Genomic DNA, 17,924 nt, shown 5'->3' on the forward strand with positions numbered 1-17,924 from the left:
TATATTTAGAAGATCCAAGCAGTGCATAAATAAAAGAATTTAAAGTTCTTGTAACTGGGAGTTGTAAACTAATCATTTCAAACATGTCATCATCATTTCAAACCCTAGCATGAAGCACATCCCTTTAATACTTATGGACTTTACTCACATGTCCATCATTTTTAAAGGAATGTCAGGATGCCCTATGTCCATATGGCTAATGGTGCTGCTTCAGGGGATGTTCAACTGACGTCAACAGGTAGTTCAGCTGCTCAATTACACTGGCTGTTTAAATGAGGCAACCAATCCATCTTAGTTAATTACACAGTGCCAGTCACTACAGTATCTAGTTGTCTTTCTCCTTAGCTCTCATAGGCAATAGAGGGGGGGAAATTCCCAATGATTTCAGACATTATTTTCATACCTGGAAAATCTCACATACATCCTAGTTAAAAATGAAATCTATTCACTTTTCATGTGTTGTTAATGGGTTGGGGTTTTTTTGGTTCCTTTCATACAAATCAAAGATTTCTGCCCATATCTGTCTCATAATTGAACTGCAGACATCACAGTCATTTCCATGGCAACACACTGATGTCAAATACTAAACTATGATCTCACTACTGGATCAAACAGAATGTGAGGTTGAGAAGTGGGGGGCAAATGATCTCTGTCAGGCACACACAAAAAATGGATTGCAGATGTAAGCATAACTATGAGGGGAAATGAGCAGGGGACTTTCTCCCTCAAATTTGAGTGTGCGGTGGAGGAGAGGTGAAGGGGGGAGGGAAGTGCAGGCCATTTCCAGATCCGAAAGTGCTGCTGTGGGGCAGCAGGCTCAATGCTTCCTCTTCTGTGGGGACGCCCAGTAGCTGATAAGTAGAGATGAGAGCTCGGAGCACCATCTACTGGACAGAGGCAACATCAGACTCAGTCTGCAGGAGGAGCTAGAAGCAAGAGTCCAGATTCACTCTAGTAGCCCAACTCAGAGGAAGCGGGAAGCACATTCCCCTCCCCACAGACTTGGAGCAGGTTCAGGACACCCAATGTCCTCTTTCCAAAGTGGGGAGCAATGTACTACTGGGAGGGGGGACACTTAACTTATTGGGGGAGTCTGGCTCCAAGGGGTTGAGGACACAGAGGAAGTGGGGCACACAGAATACTGGGTGGAGGAGAGACGGAGATACAAAGCAAGAGAGAAATACAGGGAGAGAGAGAGACACACACACACACACACACACAGTCATACACCCACATGTGTAGATGCACATGTAACCCACTGGTCAAACTTGCTGTGATATTTATATCTTATTATTTCTTTGCAGTCACTCTCACTATGTGCTAGATGCTTTCCAAGCACTCCTGAGAGTTACAATGGTATAAATGTTCAACATGGGTCTGTGGAGATCAAGCCCAAACCAAACCTTTATCGCCCCCTCAATATTTATGTCAAAATGACTCCACTGGTTACAGAAAATTACTGGTCAAACACATTGCATTGCTCTGTATAAAGTTTCTTTTCTTTAATCTTTTCCTCATGGAGAAGATCCCACTTTAATTTGCCAGGTCCAAACGAAAACTGGTAATTAAGTTTCCTAAAGGTAATTTTATTAATTGCTTTAATGTGCAATTAAGGAATGATCAGTGGGATTTCTGGTTTTTACAGGTCAATAATCCTGTTCCTGACTGTATGTGCTATGTCTGAATGAGTAGGCTATCCTGAAGAAATAACTGGACAATTGCCCAATCAAACAGCCCCCACACCCACTTCCAATTTTTACTTACATACAACTGAAGCTGAGTAACAATATATTTGAAACTTTGACATTTATTTATTGAACACTTTTACCTAGGAGGAGTTGTTGATGTAAACTGGAAACGATCATAGAAACGATCACAAAGAAATGTGCATAGACAGTGAACCAGGATCCTGGTGCTCAATAGATACAGACTCTAAATTGACCCATCTTGGTCAGCAATGCTAAGGCTACTTCCTTCACTGGCATCTACATTTCAAAAATCCTTCACATCATGCAATTTTATATGGCAACGAACCGCCACAGATTGTCTCCCGTATGTCAGTGCTGAGCCAGGTGGGCTGTTTTATAGCTTATAGCTACAGAAACATTAAAGAGACACAACTAACCAGCTAAAAGAAAACAGTGTATGGCCGGGGCAAATTAAAAGACAAAACTAAATAGCAAAAAGGAAAACAGAAGGTTTTTTCCCTCAGGAGATTCTGGAGACTAAATAATCAAGGATGAAATGGGAGATTATTCTGATCACCCTGAGCATTCTTTTATTGGGTAGACCAATTGTTTTAATTCCTCTTTACCACATAGGAGAAAAAACGCAGAGGGGACACATGAAGAGGAAAATAAGGAACTCAACTTTCTTTGATGGAACAACATATGGTGACCAGGCACCAGAGATGGATGTTATAAATCTTTTCTTGGTAGAATTATCTAAAGATGAAATTGTAGTTTTGAATAAAGGCTTGGGCTTTTAAACCCGCACTGGAATCTGGCAAATTAGATTGTAACATAGACTGTTACAAATTTTGCAGTAACCTTCATTTCAAACATTTCTTTGCAAGATGTGCAGGATACTGAGAACTCAGTTGTTAGTACAGATGTGGTCAATAAAGATAATGAATAAAAGGGGAATATGATACTTTAAAAGAAATCCCCTTTAATCCATGAGTCACTAATGCATGCCTTTTGACTTTCTCTTGACTGAAAGATAAGGATTTGGATACTTTATTTGGAATATTCTATCAAGAGCAAAAATCTGAAAGATTTAGAAGTTGGAATCTGACTGCTTCGGGAAAAAACTATGTATTATACTCCTTAAAGAGCAATTAGAGTATTGTTATATAAGAGAGAAGAAAGTAAGGCGATAAATTGATGCTTAGTGCCTTGTGAGAAGAAACATGCTTAGGGTTACAGTATGACTTCTTCAGGTAAGAAACCATTATTGTTGCAGTAAATATAAACAATGGGTCTGATCAAAACCCCAGGAAGGTCAACTGAGAGATTCCCATTCATTTAAACAGGCTTGTGGGTAAAATATATTGATATACAGATAATTCATCACCCAATACTACGAGTGGTGTTCATTAGAGACCTTTCTAAATCAGTGGTCACCAACCCGTCGATTGCAATTGACGGGTCAATTCCGAAGCCTCGGCTGGTCAATCGCGATCTCCGGAGCTAAAAGCTGCCTGCCTGCCATGGCCCCATGCTGTTCCCGGAAATGGCTGGCTGCTTGCACGTCTCTGCAGCCCCTGGGGGAAAGAAGAGGGGGGGTGAGGCGGCTTTGCATGCTGCCCTCTCCCCAAGTACTGTCCCCGTAGCTCACATTGGCTGGGAACGGGTCAATGGGTGCTGTGGGGGCGGCGCTTGCAGGCATGGGCAGCGCATGTAGCCCTGAGCCCGCTGTGCTGCCGACCAGGAGCCACCTGTGGTAAGTACCTCCCAGCCAGAGCCTGCACCTTGTACCCCCCCACTGCACCCAAACCCCCAGCCCAAAGCTGAAGATTTTTACAACCATGTTGTTCATTCTATTTATCCATTCACATTCCTATGCATGTATCTTATTTTCATGGTCGGACATGTCCAGTATTTTTAATTAGAATTTAACATTGAGTATAAACATTATATTTTGTAAGAAAAAAGGCAGAGAAATAGGCAAAAAAAGCCACCCAAACAATAAAACCAGTAAGTACACAGCTTTCATCTAATCCTGAAAACTGCACCCACCCTGCCAGTTTAATCCACAAAGCTTGCAGCTCATATGGAATTGCAATTTTTGTCATCTTCTCAAAAGCTAAGGTCCTCCAAATTAGCTTAAATATGCAATAAATACATAACCTTTTAGAGGATAATTTTAAATTGTGTTCCTTAGATTGCATTGTAGTCCGAGGTGTGAGACACCTGTCCAATGCGGGCTCTTTTGATCAGTCAAGAATAGTATTAGGAATACTAAGAGTAGTCATAGTAGTAACTTCAGCCTCGTGTATGGAGGCAATGAGTTGTTTGTGTAACACTGCTAATACCTCCAGTAAGCTCCTGCCACTGACAAAACCACCTTGAATCTGCTGATTCAGTGTTTAACTTTGTTCTCTGATCTCTGCTAGTCATCAGTGTACTACAACCCTACCCCTGTGGCTATTTAAGGCTCACCATGTGTCTGGAGATGGCAACTTTCAGCGGAATCCCAGCCCTCCCCTTTAAACGCATCTGAAGGACCTGCGCCAGAGCTCCCTCCCAGACCCTGCACCCCCTCCTGTGCCCCAATCCCCTGCACCAGACTTTTCCCCAGAGCCCACACCCTCACTTTCTCCTGCACCCCAACACTCTGCACCAGCCTGGAGCCACCTCCTGCACCCAAAATCCCTCCCAGGGCTTGCATCCCTCACTCCTGTACCCCAACCCCCTGCCCCAGGCTCAGCCAATGCACACCCCACAGTTGAGAATGTTACATCGATTTGTGACAATCCCTGAAAGATTTTGGATCTATAAACCACAAATGACACTAATAAAAAGTAAAAATGATGAAATGTCCAGTGGATTCTATAGATTAGGTGCAGTGTGACCATATGATGCCTGCACCCAAACTCCCTCCCAGAGCTTGCACCTCTCACTCCTGCACCCCAACCCCCTGCCTCAGGCTCAGCCCAGAGCCCCCTCCAACACTCCAAACCCCTCGGCCCCAGCCCAGAGCCTGCACCCCGTCCCACACCCCAATCCCCTGCCCTAGCGCGGTGAAAATGAGTGAGGGTGGGGAGAGTGAATGATGGAGGGAGGGAGGAATGGAGTGAGCAGGGCAGGGCCTTGGGGAAGGGGCGGGGTACTGGGTTGATCTTAAATTCAAGAAGTGATCTTGTGAGTAAAAAGGCTGGAGACCACAGTTCTAAATGATATCACTACTGTACTTCTTTGTTCCCCCTCCCCTGGATCAAGGATCTCTCCAAGGCTGCGAGGTCTGTCTCTGCAGCACCATCCTCATGGAACGTAAAGAAGGTATGCCACATGACTGGGGATCTACACAGAGCAAGTTGTGGGCAAGAGAGGATGGCAAAGAGTCAAGTTCCAATGCCTCTCCCAGTCATGAATACAAATAGGCAAAGTTCAACTGTAATTACTATTGCTTATTACTATTATTTTATTTTAACTTTCTGCATTGCAATTCACACCTTGGTTGGCAGAGCACTACAGATCGAGGCCAAGATTTTCAAAAGTGACTAGTGATTTTGGATGGCCCAGTTTGAGAGTGACTAACTGGAGAGGCCTAATCTTCAGAGGATTGTGAGCACCCAACCTCAGAAAGTCAGACCACTTTAAGGTACCTAATGGTGGGCATTCAGAAACCAAGGCACCCAAAAATCACTTTTAAAAATGTTGCCACACTTACTGGGACAAATCCAATCAAAACTCCCACTTAAATGCATGGGCGTTCTGACTAGGTAAGGGTTGAGTAAATATCAAGCAAAGGCCTTATAACATGTTCCCTTATTGTTATACTGGACAAACAAAGAGCTCTGAACGATGCTACACTATATCACTAATAGAGTACAGTCAATAATAACATCTCCTATTGGCAAACATTATAATGAAGCTAACCATAATTTATGGGAGCAGCACTAAGAATGGTATTGGTTGGGAAGAGTTCCGCAAGACAGTGTGCTAGAGAAAGGAGATCAATATAATGAAAATGAGATTACAACACTGGATATAAGCTTTGCATGACGGCTTTAACAAAGAGTATGGGCTTTACATGGCTTCTTATTTCTAATTGTAGTACAGTCAGTAGATGGATTCCTTGTTAAAAATTACTTTTAATTATTTCAATTGTCTACGGTGCTGTGTAACTGGTACCACTGTATGTTGCCGGTAGCCTATTTTAACCAGTGGTGTGTTCTGAAAATGTATTCAGTGGAAACACTTATGGTGTGATTTTTCCAAAGCTGCAGGAATATAACTGTGTGCTGTGACAAGATTCAAGCGCATGACCTGCTCCCCAGTGAACAGGAAGCTCAGATACCATGGTAATGAGCACGATATAAATACCTAGAGAGACAGATCAGTTTCCCCCTCTCCCATGAACAGAGGCAATAAAGAATGGCTATGGTGTTGATCCAAAGCTCATTAACGTCAATGGAAACAGTGCCATTGACTTGAACAGGCTCTGAATCAGACCCTATATGAGTGGCTGCTTGGAGGGAGGCTGCCTTTGGGAAGGTCAGGCCCCACAGCCAGGGGTCATAAGACTGGGCTGAACTTCAGACCAGGGAGGTTTCCCTTCATTCTTTTTTCTGTTATGGTTACTTATTTTGATTTCTTATACTAAACTTTTTTATTTGAAGAGGGGTAAAAAGCATTGCTGAATGTGGTTGTCTTTGTTTTTTCTGCTAAATCCTGCCACCCGTTTATATGGGCCAAATCTGTGCATAGTTACTGTGATTATTCATTCAAATCACTTGTTTTTATACTCAGAATGCCAGATATGCGTCTAATTGGCCACTGGTGTGTGAAATTGCCACGTTGCACATGCAAATGCATTAACAGCACATGTAAATTAGCAACATAATTGTGCCTAAGCCGTTTTGAACATCATACCTTTAAAGTTTAAATGAGAGCCATGCATCTTTGACTTTATAAGCTAATTCTTTTTTGCATGTGTATTTTGATCATGACGAGGTCTCCAGCCAAAAAGCATAGTTTCCAACTGATTGCTGGCCATGTGCCATCATGCAATGTCTTTATCAAAGGATCAAATGTATTATTTTGAATGTTATGCGGCAGTGAGCCACTGACTGATTCAGGAATGCAACAGCTGACTCAGATAGGCTGTCAAAATATATTGCACCAAATACTACAATACGGCACCTTCAGAAACATTTCTGAACATTTGAGGTTAATGGGAAATGTAGGTGTTCAGCACATCAGAAAAATCAGATCATTTTTATTTAGGTGTCTAAGAATGGATTAAGGTACCAAATATTTAGGTAGTCAACAATTTTAATCTCAAATTCTACAGACACTGATGGGGACAGCCCAAAAGTGCTGGTGCCTTGCCTCAAAATGTACTGTTTGAATAGTACTACCTAGGTATTAGCTTGTATACAGTGCTTTTCATCAGTAGATCTCAAAGTGCTTTACAAAGAAGGCCAGTATCAGCATGTTATATTAAATGGGGAAACAGAGGCACAGAGAGGTTAAGTGACTTGTCCAAGGTCATCCATCAGGGACTAGTGGTTTCCTAATTTAAAAGTATGTACTTAAACTTCTAGAATGAGGTCCCACTGAATGACATCATCACAATCTTTTCCTTCAAGGAAGCAAATATAATAGTTCTGTGATGTAATTGGCTGAAAGGGTCCGGTTGCAGTTTACATGAGAAAACTTTTTGAAGGAATATGCTGCATTGTAGCGTGAGACAGGGTATTTAGTCTGACTTTCGTGGATGGATTATACTTTTGAAACATTTTGGGTATGCCAGAGTGAGGAGAGATATTTAAAATAAAAAACACATAAGAGAAAAGGCAGCTGAGTCTGAGCAACTTCACAGCGTACGATTTTACTAACATTCACAAAACCAAACATAGTACTGTGAGTTTTGAAATATTAATTTACCAAGTATCAGTGTGGACAACAACTTAAACTTTAAACTAAGCACCCATGTATTTGAGGCCAGGCGGTAATCTTCAGAAGATTAATGGAATAGCAAGAATTAAATATGAAGCCCTGTCACAAGAAGCTTTTACTGAAATCAGTTGCATTTTTCAGAATGATTGAGTTCTAGCTGTAAGCACCACAATGATACAATACAGATACACTACATAACAAGATACTTAATTTGCTGCAATGGGATTCACTATACAGAGAGAAGTCTCATGAAAGGAAACTGCTATTCCCAGGTAATGCATATAATTCAGCAGAACCTTCACTCTTCCATTTCACATTTGGAAAAATTTGAAACACCGCGCCAAAGGCTCAACTAGTGTAAATCTGCGTATTGACTTCAATGGAACGATGGCAATTTATACCAGCTGAGGATCTGCCCCACTATTCCAAGGGACTGCTAGCTCAGTTTCAGTTCAAAATTTCATGTAACAATTTCTGTGCTTGCTTTAAAAAATGCAGGCCAAGGCTGTCCTGGTAAGAGAGTACGTGCACATGCATTCTAATATACAGTCTAGTGCCTATGTGTGCAACTGCAACATGAAAGCAGGCAACCCCTATTTAAATGTTTGTGACTATGTCACTCTCCAACAGCCGATCTACAAAAGATCCAAGTTCTAATACTACATCTACTACAGTGAATGAAGTTAAGGAGCTAGAGTCTGCATTTTTTGGAGCAGACATTCCTAAATTCCACCCTTAATGGAGACCCTAGAGTCACTGTGGTGGATGACGGCAATACCTACGTGGGCACGGAAGTTTTACAGTGTCGCCCATGTTTAAGATTCCCCAGTGCCAGGAAGCGGAAGCGGGGCTAACCATGAACGTGATAACTTGGGATGAAAGAGCGGATGTACTAGCAGTGGTCACAATCTTAGGGTCTGAGCCTGCATTGAACTCCATGTGGAGCTATATGCACCTAGAGCTCATTGCAGGATCAGGGCCTTACTGAACACCTTCCTTGTTCATCTGCCAAACTGCCTGGGTGAACTCTATAAGCAGTGTCTTGTGCTTGCCTCACCTCCTCACAGCGAAAAGACAAATTTCTCCAATACACAAGAGAAACACAGGTACAGCAATGGTAGGGCATGCTTCAATGGGAGGGGGGGGGGCGCGAGGAACCAGTAAATACATTTGAGATTGGAATCTTCCTTGCTGAGCAGAACCTACATTTTAATTCCACCTTAATTATTACCTGTGTGTGATGCCAGATATAAAAGTGCACATGAAAAGTGGAAACAGCAGGACTCGGGTTTCTCCATTAGTACATACCTGTACTGAAGCAAAATCTCCAGAAGCACAAGCTCCAAGAATAGCAGCACCAACTAAAACAGACTCCACCTCTTTGGACAGGACAATGGGCTTGCCTACACAAGAAAGTGACACCTCTGTTAGGGAGAATGAAATGGTGCAGCGCTAAAGACAGAACAAATAATTAAAGTGGGGGCGGGGGGAAGAGGTTTATTCTATTAGCCAACTACACAAACCCCATACATGGCTAAGCCATGGCACTTCTACAGTACCTATCCCAGGCTCTAGGCAAAATACAGAATTTATATAAAAATTTCAGTAAAATAGTAACACACACAGTATAGAGGACATCAGAACAAAAACCCAGACCTCTTCCCAATTGCAAGCATCTTTAAAACCAGCCATCCACACCCTCTTTATCAGTCCCCTGCTTAAAAGGTGACCTGTAGGGGGAAAATGAGATTGTGTCATATTTTTGCTTCTTTACTATGTGTTTAATAAAACAATGCTTGAGTTCTTTCCCTCCTCTCTCACAAATATGTCAGATCTCCTCTTCCCTCTTTTGTTTTCCTGGAAGACCCTAAGTGATAAACTGGGAGTTTTCCCATTCTTCAGTGAAGAGACTGAGTCCTAACAGAGAGTTTTTCTTCCAACAGGTTTCAGAGTAACAACCGTGTTAGTCTGTAGTCACAAAAAGAAAAGGAGTACTTGTGGCACCTTAGAGACTAACCAATTTATTTGAGCATAAGCTTTCGTGAGCTACAGCTCACTGCATCCGATGAAGTGAGCTGTAGCTCACAAAAGCTTATGCTCAAATAAATTGGTTAGTCTCTAAGGTGCCACAAGTACTCCTTTTCTTTCTTCCAACAGTTTGTAAGACATGTGAGTTGAACAGGAGATTTAACCCCCCCACATAATAAAATATAAAAACAAACAGCACCTTCCATCTACCTTCCTGGCACCTGTGATATCAGATACCTACTAGTTCTCTACCCTCTGCAGTCTTTTCCAGGGAAAACTAGGTAGAAAAGAGCTGAGTTTTCAGTGTTAAAAACAAGTAGAAAAAAAGTGAAAGAACAAACAAAATAAGAACCTTTCAACCTTCCTCACACCTCATAAAAAAGACAATCACCAGGTACAAATCCATGTCTTTTCCTAGCTGGAGGCTCTCTTAGTAACAGTCATTACCATTAGGCTAAACAATTATTTATTAGTCCTGCAGTACTTGGCATAGTTGTGAATTCCCTGATTATTATCGAGTTAGTTGCTTTCTGTGGCTGGATTTACATATTAAAGGCCCATACCGCAAACAATACTGGGAGAAGTGCTTCCTGCTGTGAACAGTTGCATTTAAGTCAATACAATTACTCCTGATAAGCACTACTCCTGATACTAAAATGCAGAGTTGGGTTCTAATTGCAAGGTGTTAAAGTAATCTAGGCTCTTGAACCCATTAGGTAACCTGTTACTCCTATGTAGGCCTTCCCTTGTAAGGGTGGCACAAAACTACTTATTTGCTCCTATGCCTTCTCCAATCTCTCCAGATAGCCTCTCTGTACCCCAGCAATCCTTCACTGCTGGAATGGCCTCTTTGGGCCACAGGCAGCCAGTGTTACTCAGAACATCCCTCAAGCTTCTATAAATTGTACCTAGAGGGGATCAGCCCACCATAGGTGGACGTAGGATTGGTAAGGTGATCCTATTTCCCAAAGGGAAAACGGGACACCACGTGGGGCTAGCCCTGGTCCCCCCCTTCACCACCACCCCCTGCGCAGGGCTGGCCTGAGCCACTTACCCGAGCCCTGCCCCCCCTCACCATGCACGGCTGGGGATCGCTGCTTGCCCACGCCCTACCTGCCCCCCCGCGCGAGTCTGGGGCTGATGTTGCTGCTTGCCCGAGCCCTGCCTGCCTCCCCATGGGAGGCTGGGTCTGGCATCGCTCCAGCCCTGCCTGAGCCCTGCCTTCCCCCACTACGCAGGGCTAGCATCACTGCCCTCCGACCCCCCACACGTTCCTCCACACCTGACTTTTTTTGACAAAAGCTGATAACTGATCAAGTTGGCAAGAGCAAACAGGACAAATGCCCACTTTTGTCAAAAAGTCAGGGCAGCCAGAATAAGGCTTAAAAAAGGGACTGTTCTAGCCAAAACGGGACGTACGATCACTCGAAGAATTGGTCACTTTATATTCCCCCTCCTGAGCTGCACCCACAGCTCAGAATCTGGGCCTGGACCTTTGAATACTTCCAGATACACTAGAAAGAAATGTTACTCCTAGTATGGGGGTTTGTAGAGCTTTGAAGCACTGGGCAACTTTCAGTGCGCTTTAAGACTTTACCGCATACTTTCTTAAAGTGCCCTCAGAATGAACATATTCATCTTACCAGCTGAACAACAAGAGTTTGACACTTTTTAAGCCGTCTATGAAATTATCAATTGGCAGTCTACAGGGCTGAGTAATGGCACTTGTCTCTAACAGTAACATATTCAGATTTTTTTTTTTCCTGAAAGAAAGGGGGATTGATCCAGGAATGTTAGTTATTTTATCTGATAGGCTCTAATGAGTTCAACAGAAGCAAGAGCATTTCAGTCAGATGAACTTTGACATCCCTTGTTAGTCACACATTTTACAAACGGGGGTATTCCAAGAGTGGAAAAAGGCCTTTTTGTCCTTAATTGTACTTAGCCATTAGTTATGGTCAAAGGACTCCAGTTTAAATTTTAACAAGAATACCTATTAATAGATCTTTTATTTCAGATATCAGAAAGCAGCTTTCTATTCAAAGTCTAGTTGCAGCAAAATTGACCTTCTTTTTCTTTTGAATTAGATAAGGGAAGGTGTGGACTTGATAAAATCTTGTTTGACAAATAGAAAGCCAATGTGGCAATACCGTATATATCTAGACTAGGTCAACGACCATTGTGTCATCTGGTTCTCTGTTTCTGCTTTCATTTAATATAATTACATGATGCAGATTTTCATCTCTCTTCCTGCATCAAGGTAGGATGTCTGGTTTGATGTCAGAGTGATGCAAATCTATACACCAAATACCTCAAATCCGAGCTTTAAACTGGATCCAAAACATCTTGACCTTTCTTAATTTGAAATATGCCCTAAAATACACACAGTTCACAGATTTTCTGAAGTCTTTTCACTAAATGACCTTATTTTCCACATTTTTAAAGAAAACATATTGAACTAACTTACAGATGTTCAAAGACACCCAACCTATAAAGATGGAATGGGGATTACAAATAGACTACAAGCGTGGACTCTGCTCCTGCAAATATATCTACATATACAGGCCCTTACATCAATGTGAAACCATACCAATGTCAATGACACTCTGTGCAGGAGGCAAGCTCTGCAGGATTGGGTCCTAAATTATTTTAATAACTTGAGATACTGAAGGATTTCTGATTATGCGGGCTTTGTATAATCAAGAAAATGTTCAACGTAAGCAACAGAGGCCAGGGGAAAGTCCTATAGAATTCAAATGGGATGAACCCAACAGGGGTTTTTATAGAAACTGAAAAGGTTTTATCTAAAACTTATTCTAAAAACTTACAGGGGTAGATTTTCAGCTGAGGATCTGGTCCATTTAATTTAACAGAAGAATAATTTCTATAGAACACGTAAACCAATTTATAGAATTTTATAATAAACAAAATCCCTGCTATACAATTCTATAGGCTGGTTTAAAAAAAAATCTACAGAAAGGTTATACTTCTCCATATTCTATAACATTGTCCTATAAGGATTTCAGAGAACAAGGTCTATGAATGGGAAATCACATAGACAGTTTCTCTATGTTCTCTGTTTGCTAATAATATGGATAAGGGACCTTTGTTTACACCATGTCTTTGTGTTATTCCAGTGTCTTTAAATTTCAGGAAATCCAGTCTTTCAGGAAGTAACATTTCATTACACAGGTTTTGGCCAACCAGCAAAATAGAGTTCCATATAAAGGGCATATTTATTTTTCTAAACACCACGTTTTTAGCTACCTAAAATAATAAAATTAGTTTACTGTCTTCTTTTTCCCTGCTTCCTCTGTCTAACTTACCAGTAATGTCAGCATGCATCTCCACAAAGAGGGGGTTCTTGCTCAACCCTCCACACAGAAACAGAGTGCTTATGTGATGCCCGGCAGACTGCATAGTTTCCAAAATATGTCTTGTTCCCAACTTGAAAGACAGAAAAGGTCTGATGAACATGGAAAACTTACTCAGAAAGAAACCAGCACTAAGTGACGGCAAGGGTTAGGCCTACAAGAGAAGGGACTTGGTTTATCATCAGGTCAGTAAGGTGCATTGTATGATCCATAGTGACCTGAAACATGAAAATTCATACTGCAAGCATTAGGGATGAGGAACTAGAAATGAAAGGAACATATGAGGCCAGCAGGCTGGAAACAGCACCTTGGGAGTTGGCTGTAGGAGGAGCAGGGCCTGATAGCTGTCTGTATGTATGCACAGCTGGAGAGAGTAGGGGCTGGACATGTAAAGGGCAAGGAAAGTGGTCCGAAGCTGGCACAGAACCAGGCTGCAAAGGATCAGGAGAAAGCAAGGGGAGACACTGAGGAGTGGCTGTTTGTGACCAACAGAGCAAGTGACAGGAGAAAGCAACTAAGTAGCAGCAAGGGCGCACAGGAGACACAAACAATGTCAGATGCAGCCCACCAGAGTTAAGACATCCCCACCATCCCCTCCCATTTGCTTAGCCCTCCTGCCTCTGACAAAGCCTCGCAGCACAGATGAGCCTTGCAGCATGACCTGAAGGTCAATAAAGTTGGGATCTGTCAAACTAAGCGGAAAGCACGTCAAGGAACCATCACTTAAAATGTTTGGCCTTCAGCACCTTCCCTTTTAAACCAGGGGGCTGTTATCTCAAATGCCAGCTTGAGTTTTGGGCTGCTTCTGAAAACTGAGACCAACTGAGTAACACCAGATTTGGGATGTTTACTGTGAAACTCTGGCACAACTTTGGATAAGGCTTGAAATGTAGTTTGGTTAAAGGCAAAGTAGTTATGATGAACTGAAACGGCCACAAGGCCAGCTGATTAAATCGGTCACTTCCTATTGACACAGAGGGCTAACTTTCCAAATCATACAGTTAAGATTTTAAATGACAGAAAAATAAAACTACTCTAAAAAGAGTGGTTTCAGAGTAACAGCCGTATTAGTCTGTATTCACAAAAAGAAAAGGAGTACTTGTGGCACCTTAGAGACTAACCAATTTATTTGAGCATAAGCTTTCGTGAGCTACAGCTCACTTCATCGGATGCATACTGTGGAAAGTGTAGAAGATCTTTTTATACACACAAAGCATGAAAAAATACCTCCCGCCACCCCACTCTCCTGCTGGTAATAGCTTATCTAAAGTGATCACTCTCCTTACAATGTGTATGATAATCAAGGTGGGCCATTTCCAGCACAAATCCAGGGTTTAACAAGAACATCTGGGGGGGGGGGTAGGAAAAAACAAGGGGAAATAGGTTACCTTGCATAATGACTTAGCCACTCCCAGTCTCTATTCAAGCCTAAGTTAATTGTATCCAATTTGCAAATGAATTCCAATGCAACAGTCTCTTGCTGGAGTCTGGTTTTGAAGTTTTTTTGTTGTAATATCGCAACTTTCATGTCTGTAATCGCGTGTCCAGAGAGATTGAAGTGTTCTCCGACTGGTTTATGAATGTTATAATTCTTGACATCTTGATAGAGCTGTCAAGCATTCTTATAACTACAATACCCACCTGCAGAAGTGAAGAAACAGATTGATAGAGACAGAAGAGTTCCCAGAAGTCACCTATTACAGGACAGGCCTAACAAAGAAAATAACAGAACACCGCTAGCCGTCAACCTCAGCCCCCAACTAAAACCCCTCCAACGTATTATTAAGGATCTACAACCTATCCTGAAGGATGACCCAACACTCTCACAAATCTTGGGAGACAGGCCAGTCCTTGTCTACAGACAGCCCCTCAACCTGAAGCAAATACTCACCAGCAACCACATACCACACAACAGAACCATTAACCCAGGAACCTATCCTTGCAACAAAGCCCATTGCCAACTGTGCCCACATATCTATTCAGGGGACACCATCACAGGGCCTAATAACATCAGCCACACTATCAGAGGCTCATTCACCTGCACCTCCACCAATGTGATATATGCCGTCATGTGCCAGCAATGCCCCTCTGCCATGTACATTGGTCAAACTGGACAGTCTCTATGTAAAAGAATAAATGGACACAAGAATTATAACATTCATAAACCAGTCGGAGAACACTTCAATCTCTCCGGTCACGCGATTACAGACATGCAAGTTGCGATATTACAACAAAAAAACTTCAAATCCAGACTCCAGCGAGAGACTGTTGAATTGGAATTCATTTGCAAATCGGATACAATTAACTTAGGCTTGAATAGAGACTGGGAGTGGCTAAGTCATTATGCAAGGTAACCTATTTCCCCTTGTTTTTTCCTACTCCCCCCGCCTGACGTTCTTGTTAAACCCTGGATTTGTGCTGGAAATGGCCCACCTTGATTATCATACGCATTGTAAGGAGAGTGGTCACTTTAGATAAGCTATTACCAGCAGGAGAGTGAGGTGGGGGGAGGTATTTTTTCATGCTTTGTGTGTATAAAAAGATCTTCTACACTTTCCACAGTATGCATCCGATGAAGTGAGCTGTAGCTCACGAAAGCTTATGCTCAAATAAATTGGTTAGTCTCTAAGGTGCCACAAGTACTCCTTTTCTTTTTTCTAAAAAGAGTCTCTCCCCTAAGAACTGGCTTTGATGACGACAGTTATATTTCTGATTATGTTCACAATAGTCTCACTGTTGTACTGAATTTTGCCACATGAGCAGCCAGAGGACAGATACTCTCTTTCACAGCTGCTGATATTCAAATTTATTAGCAAATTCCCCCAACACACACACACACACACCAAATACTTTTAAAAAGAACATGCTGTGAAAATTATTTTGTGTTGACCTGCCTGGAAAATTTTATTCAGCGACATTTACATTAAAACTAGACATTCCACTCAGGGAGGTAAGGGTGGGGAGGGGTGGGAAGGACTAATGTAATCTTAAATTAGAGAATATGCAAATTGAGGGGCTTGAAATGCAAATTTTATTTTTTAAAAAAATCTCCCATTGTAAAGAAAACTAGAGATTAACATTCTGTGGGTATGACTTGGATTTTGACAAGGTTTGCACATTTGCTAACGTTGGGTTTAATGTCTGATGTTGCTCCGATTGAAGTCAATGAGTGGAACAGGACTCTGGCTCTAGGAAACAGGACATTTTTCCTTGTAAGGTTACATAATAAACATAAAGCTAAAATTGGGGGGAGGGGAATTTTGAAAACTAATTTTGTATTTAATAAAGATAATCAGGAAGGGCAGGGATAAATTTCCCTCAATCCATTTATTATGATTGCCTACTGTTTCAATAAAAAGAAAAGGAGTACTTGTGGCACCTTAAAGACTAACCAATTTATTTGAGCATAAGCTTTCGTGAGCTACAGCTCACTTCATCGGATGCAGTGAGCTGTAGCTCACGAAAGCTTATGCTCAAATAAATTGGTTAGTCTCTAAGGTGCCAAAAGTACTCCTTTTCTTTTTGCGAATACAGACCAACACGGCTGTTACTCTGAATACTGTTTCAATGGAATTTCAAAAGCAAGTGTGCAGTAATTTACCATGAAAAGAAATTTAGTGCATACCTTATCTTGGTATTCTGTATCACGGACAAAAAAAATCATTATAAAAAGATGCCTATTATAAAAAGATGCTGAACTTAATGTTAAAATGCAGTATATGAAACAAAGCAATCAGACAATAGGTGGCTTTCCCAGGATGTCCAACAGAGAATGCATTCACCTCATTAGCGTGAAACAACAACAGGGCACGTGTTTGGTACTGAAATGTTTTTGTTTTCAGCCTCTTTCACGGAGCAATATCAGGAAAACACACACATTCTTATATTTAAATCATAGGATTGTATTAAAGCACCAAGTATACCACTATTATGTTCGGCTGAAAGGGGTCAAAAATCAGCACTAATGAATTCCAGGCTCAGATTAAATGATCGGGATTTGCTGAAGGAGTGTTAACACATCAGATATGTCATTCACAGTAAATTTCCCACAACTGCCCATGCTGCTATCCCAGACGGTGTGGTGTGACACTGGGATATCGGTCCATGTTATCCATAAACCCTTGTCCCCATTAGAAAACAATGACCAGTGTTAACCCCCAGGATGGCAATGGCAGAAAAACATGGCCATATTATCTCATAACAGCTGGAAAGATAATTAATTTAATCACTGTACGAGTCCCAGTCTTATGCACAGTGCACCTGCAGGGATGTATGTTTACACTTACGCAGTATAGTTTTGTAATGAAATAGGCAGGAATCAGTAAAGAGTTTAGGTGTGAAGACACTACAGTAATAGGCACCAGTACAAAAGACAGACACACATATAGATACACACACATATAGATACACACACATATAGATAGGTGAACCACAGGGAGTATATATCTATAAATACAGGTTGACTGACCCACTCTTGCAAAGATTTTTTTGTTACTGTTTAATCAAACAAGTTACTTGGGAAAAGTGGGACTAAACTCTAAATTTAGTCCAGTAAAATCACACCCACATACCCACACCCACACCTGCACCATATACATACATTAATGGACATCTGGGGCTGCTTGTTTAATGTGGAGGTATGGTGGTCTCTCCATCTACTTTAACATAAACTGGGGTGAGGGTTGAGAGGGGAAATAAATCATCCACATGGGTCAACATCATGCCTTCCAACGGAAAAAAGGCAGGAGGAGTGAAATGCCAGGAGAATAAGCCTGCAGAATAACTGTCTTCACACTACAGGGGTGAGGAGGGAGAGGTTTGTAGCCGCACAGGGCCCTGTCCCTACACAAGCTTCTTTTCCCACCCTAGCAGCACCACACCGTACAACCAACAC

The 17,924-nt window shown here is 41.8% G+C and overlaps 1 protein-coding gene across 7 annotated transcripts in view; it reads right to left on the bottom strand.

Annotated features, from left to right (window-relative positions):
- Positions 1–17,924, bottom strand: part of FGGY (FGGY carbohydrate kinase domain containing) — a 191,600-nt gene that overhangs the window by 29,105 nt on the left and 144,571 nt on the right. For 6 of the 7 annotated variants that reach the window (XM_084636725.1, XM_084636724.1, XM_084636720.1 and 3 more), the window contains 2 exons: positions 12,983–13,103; positions 8,937–9,031 (listed from right to left, as the gene is read on the bottom strand). In XM_084636725.1, the coding sequence (XP_084492851.1) occupies positions 8,937–9,031; positions 12,983–13,103 (216 nt within the window). Of the gene's footprint in view, positions 1–3,105; positions 3,266–8,936; positions 9,032–12,982; positions 13,104–17,924 lie in introns of all 7 variants that reach the window. The other variant, XR_014712657.1, reaches the window with a different exon arrangement.

This window comes from Lepidochelys olivacea, assembly GCF_965140295.1.
Source record: "Lepidochelys olivacea isolate rLepOli2 genome assembly, chromosome: 8".
In the NCBI taxonomy this organism is placed as follows: Eukaryota; Metazoa; Chordata; order Testudines; family Cheloniidae; genus Lepidochelys; species Lepidochelys olivacea.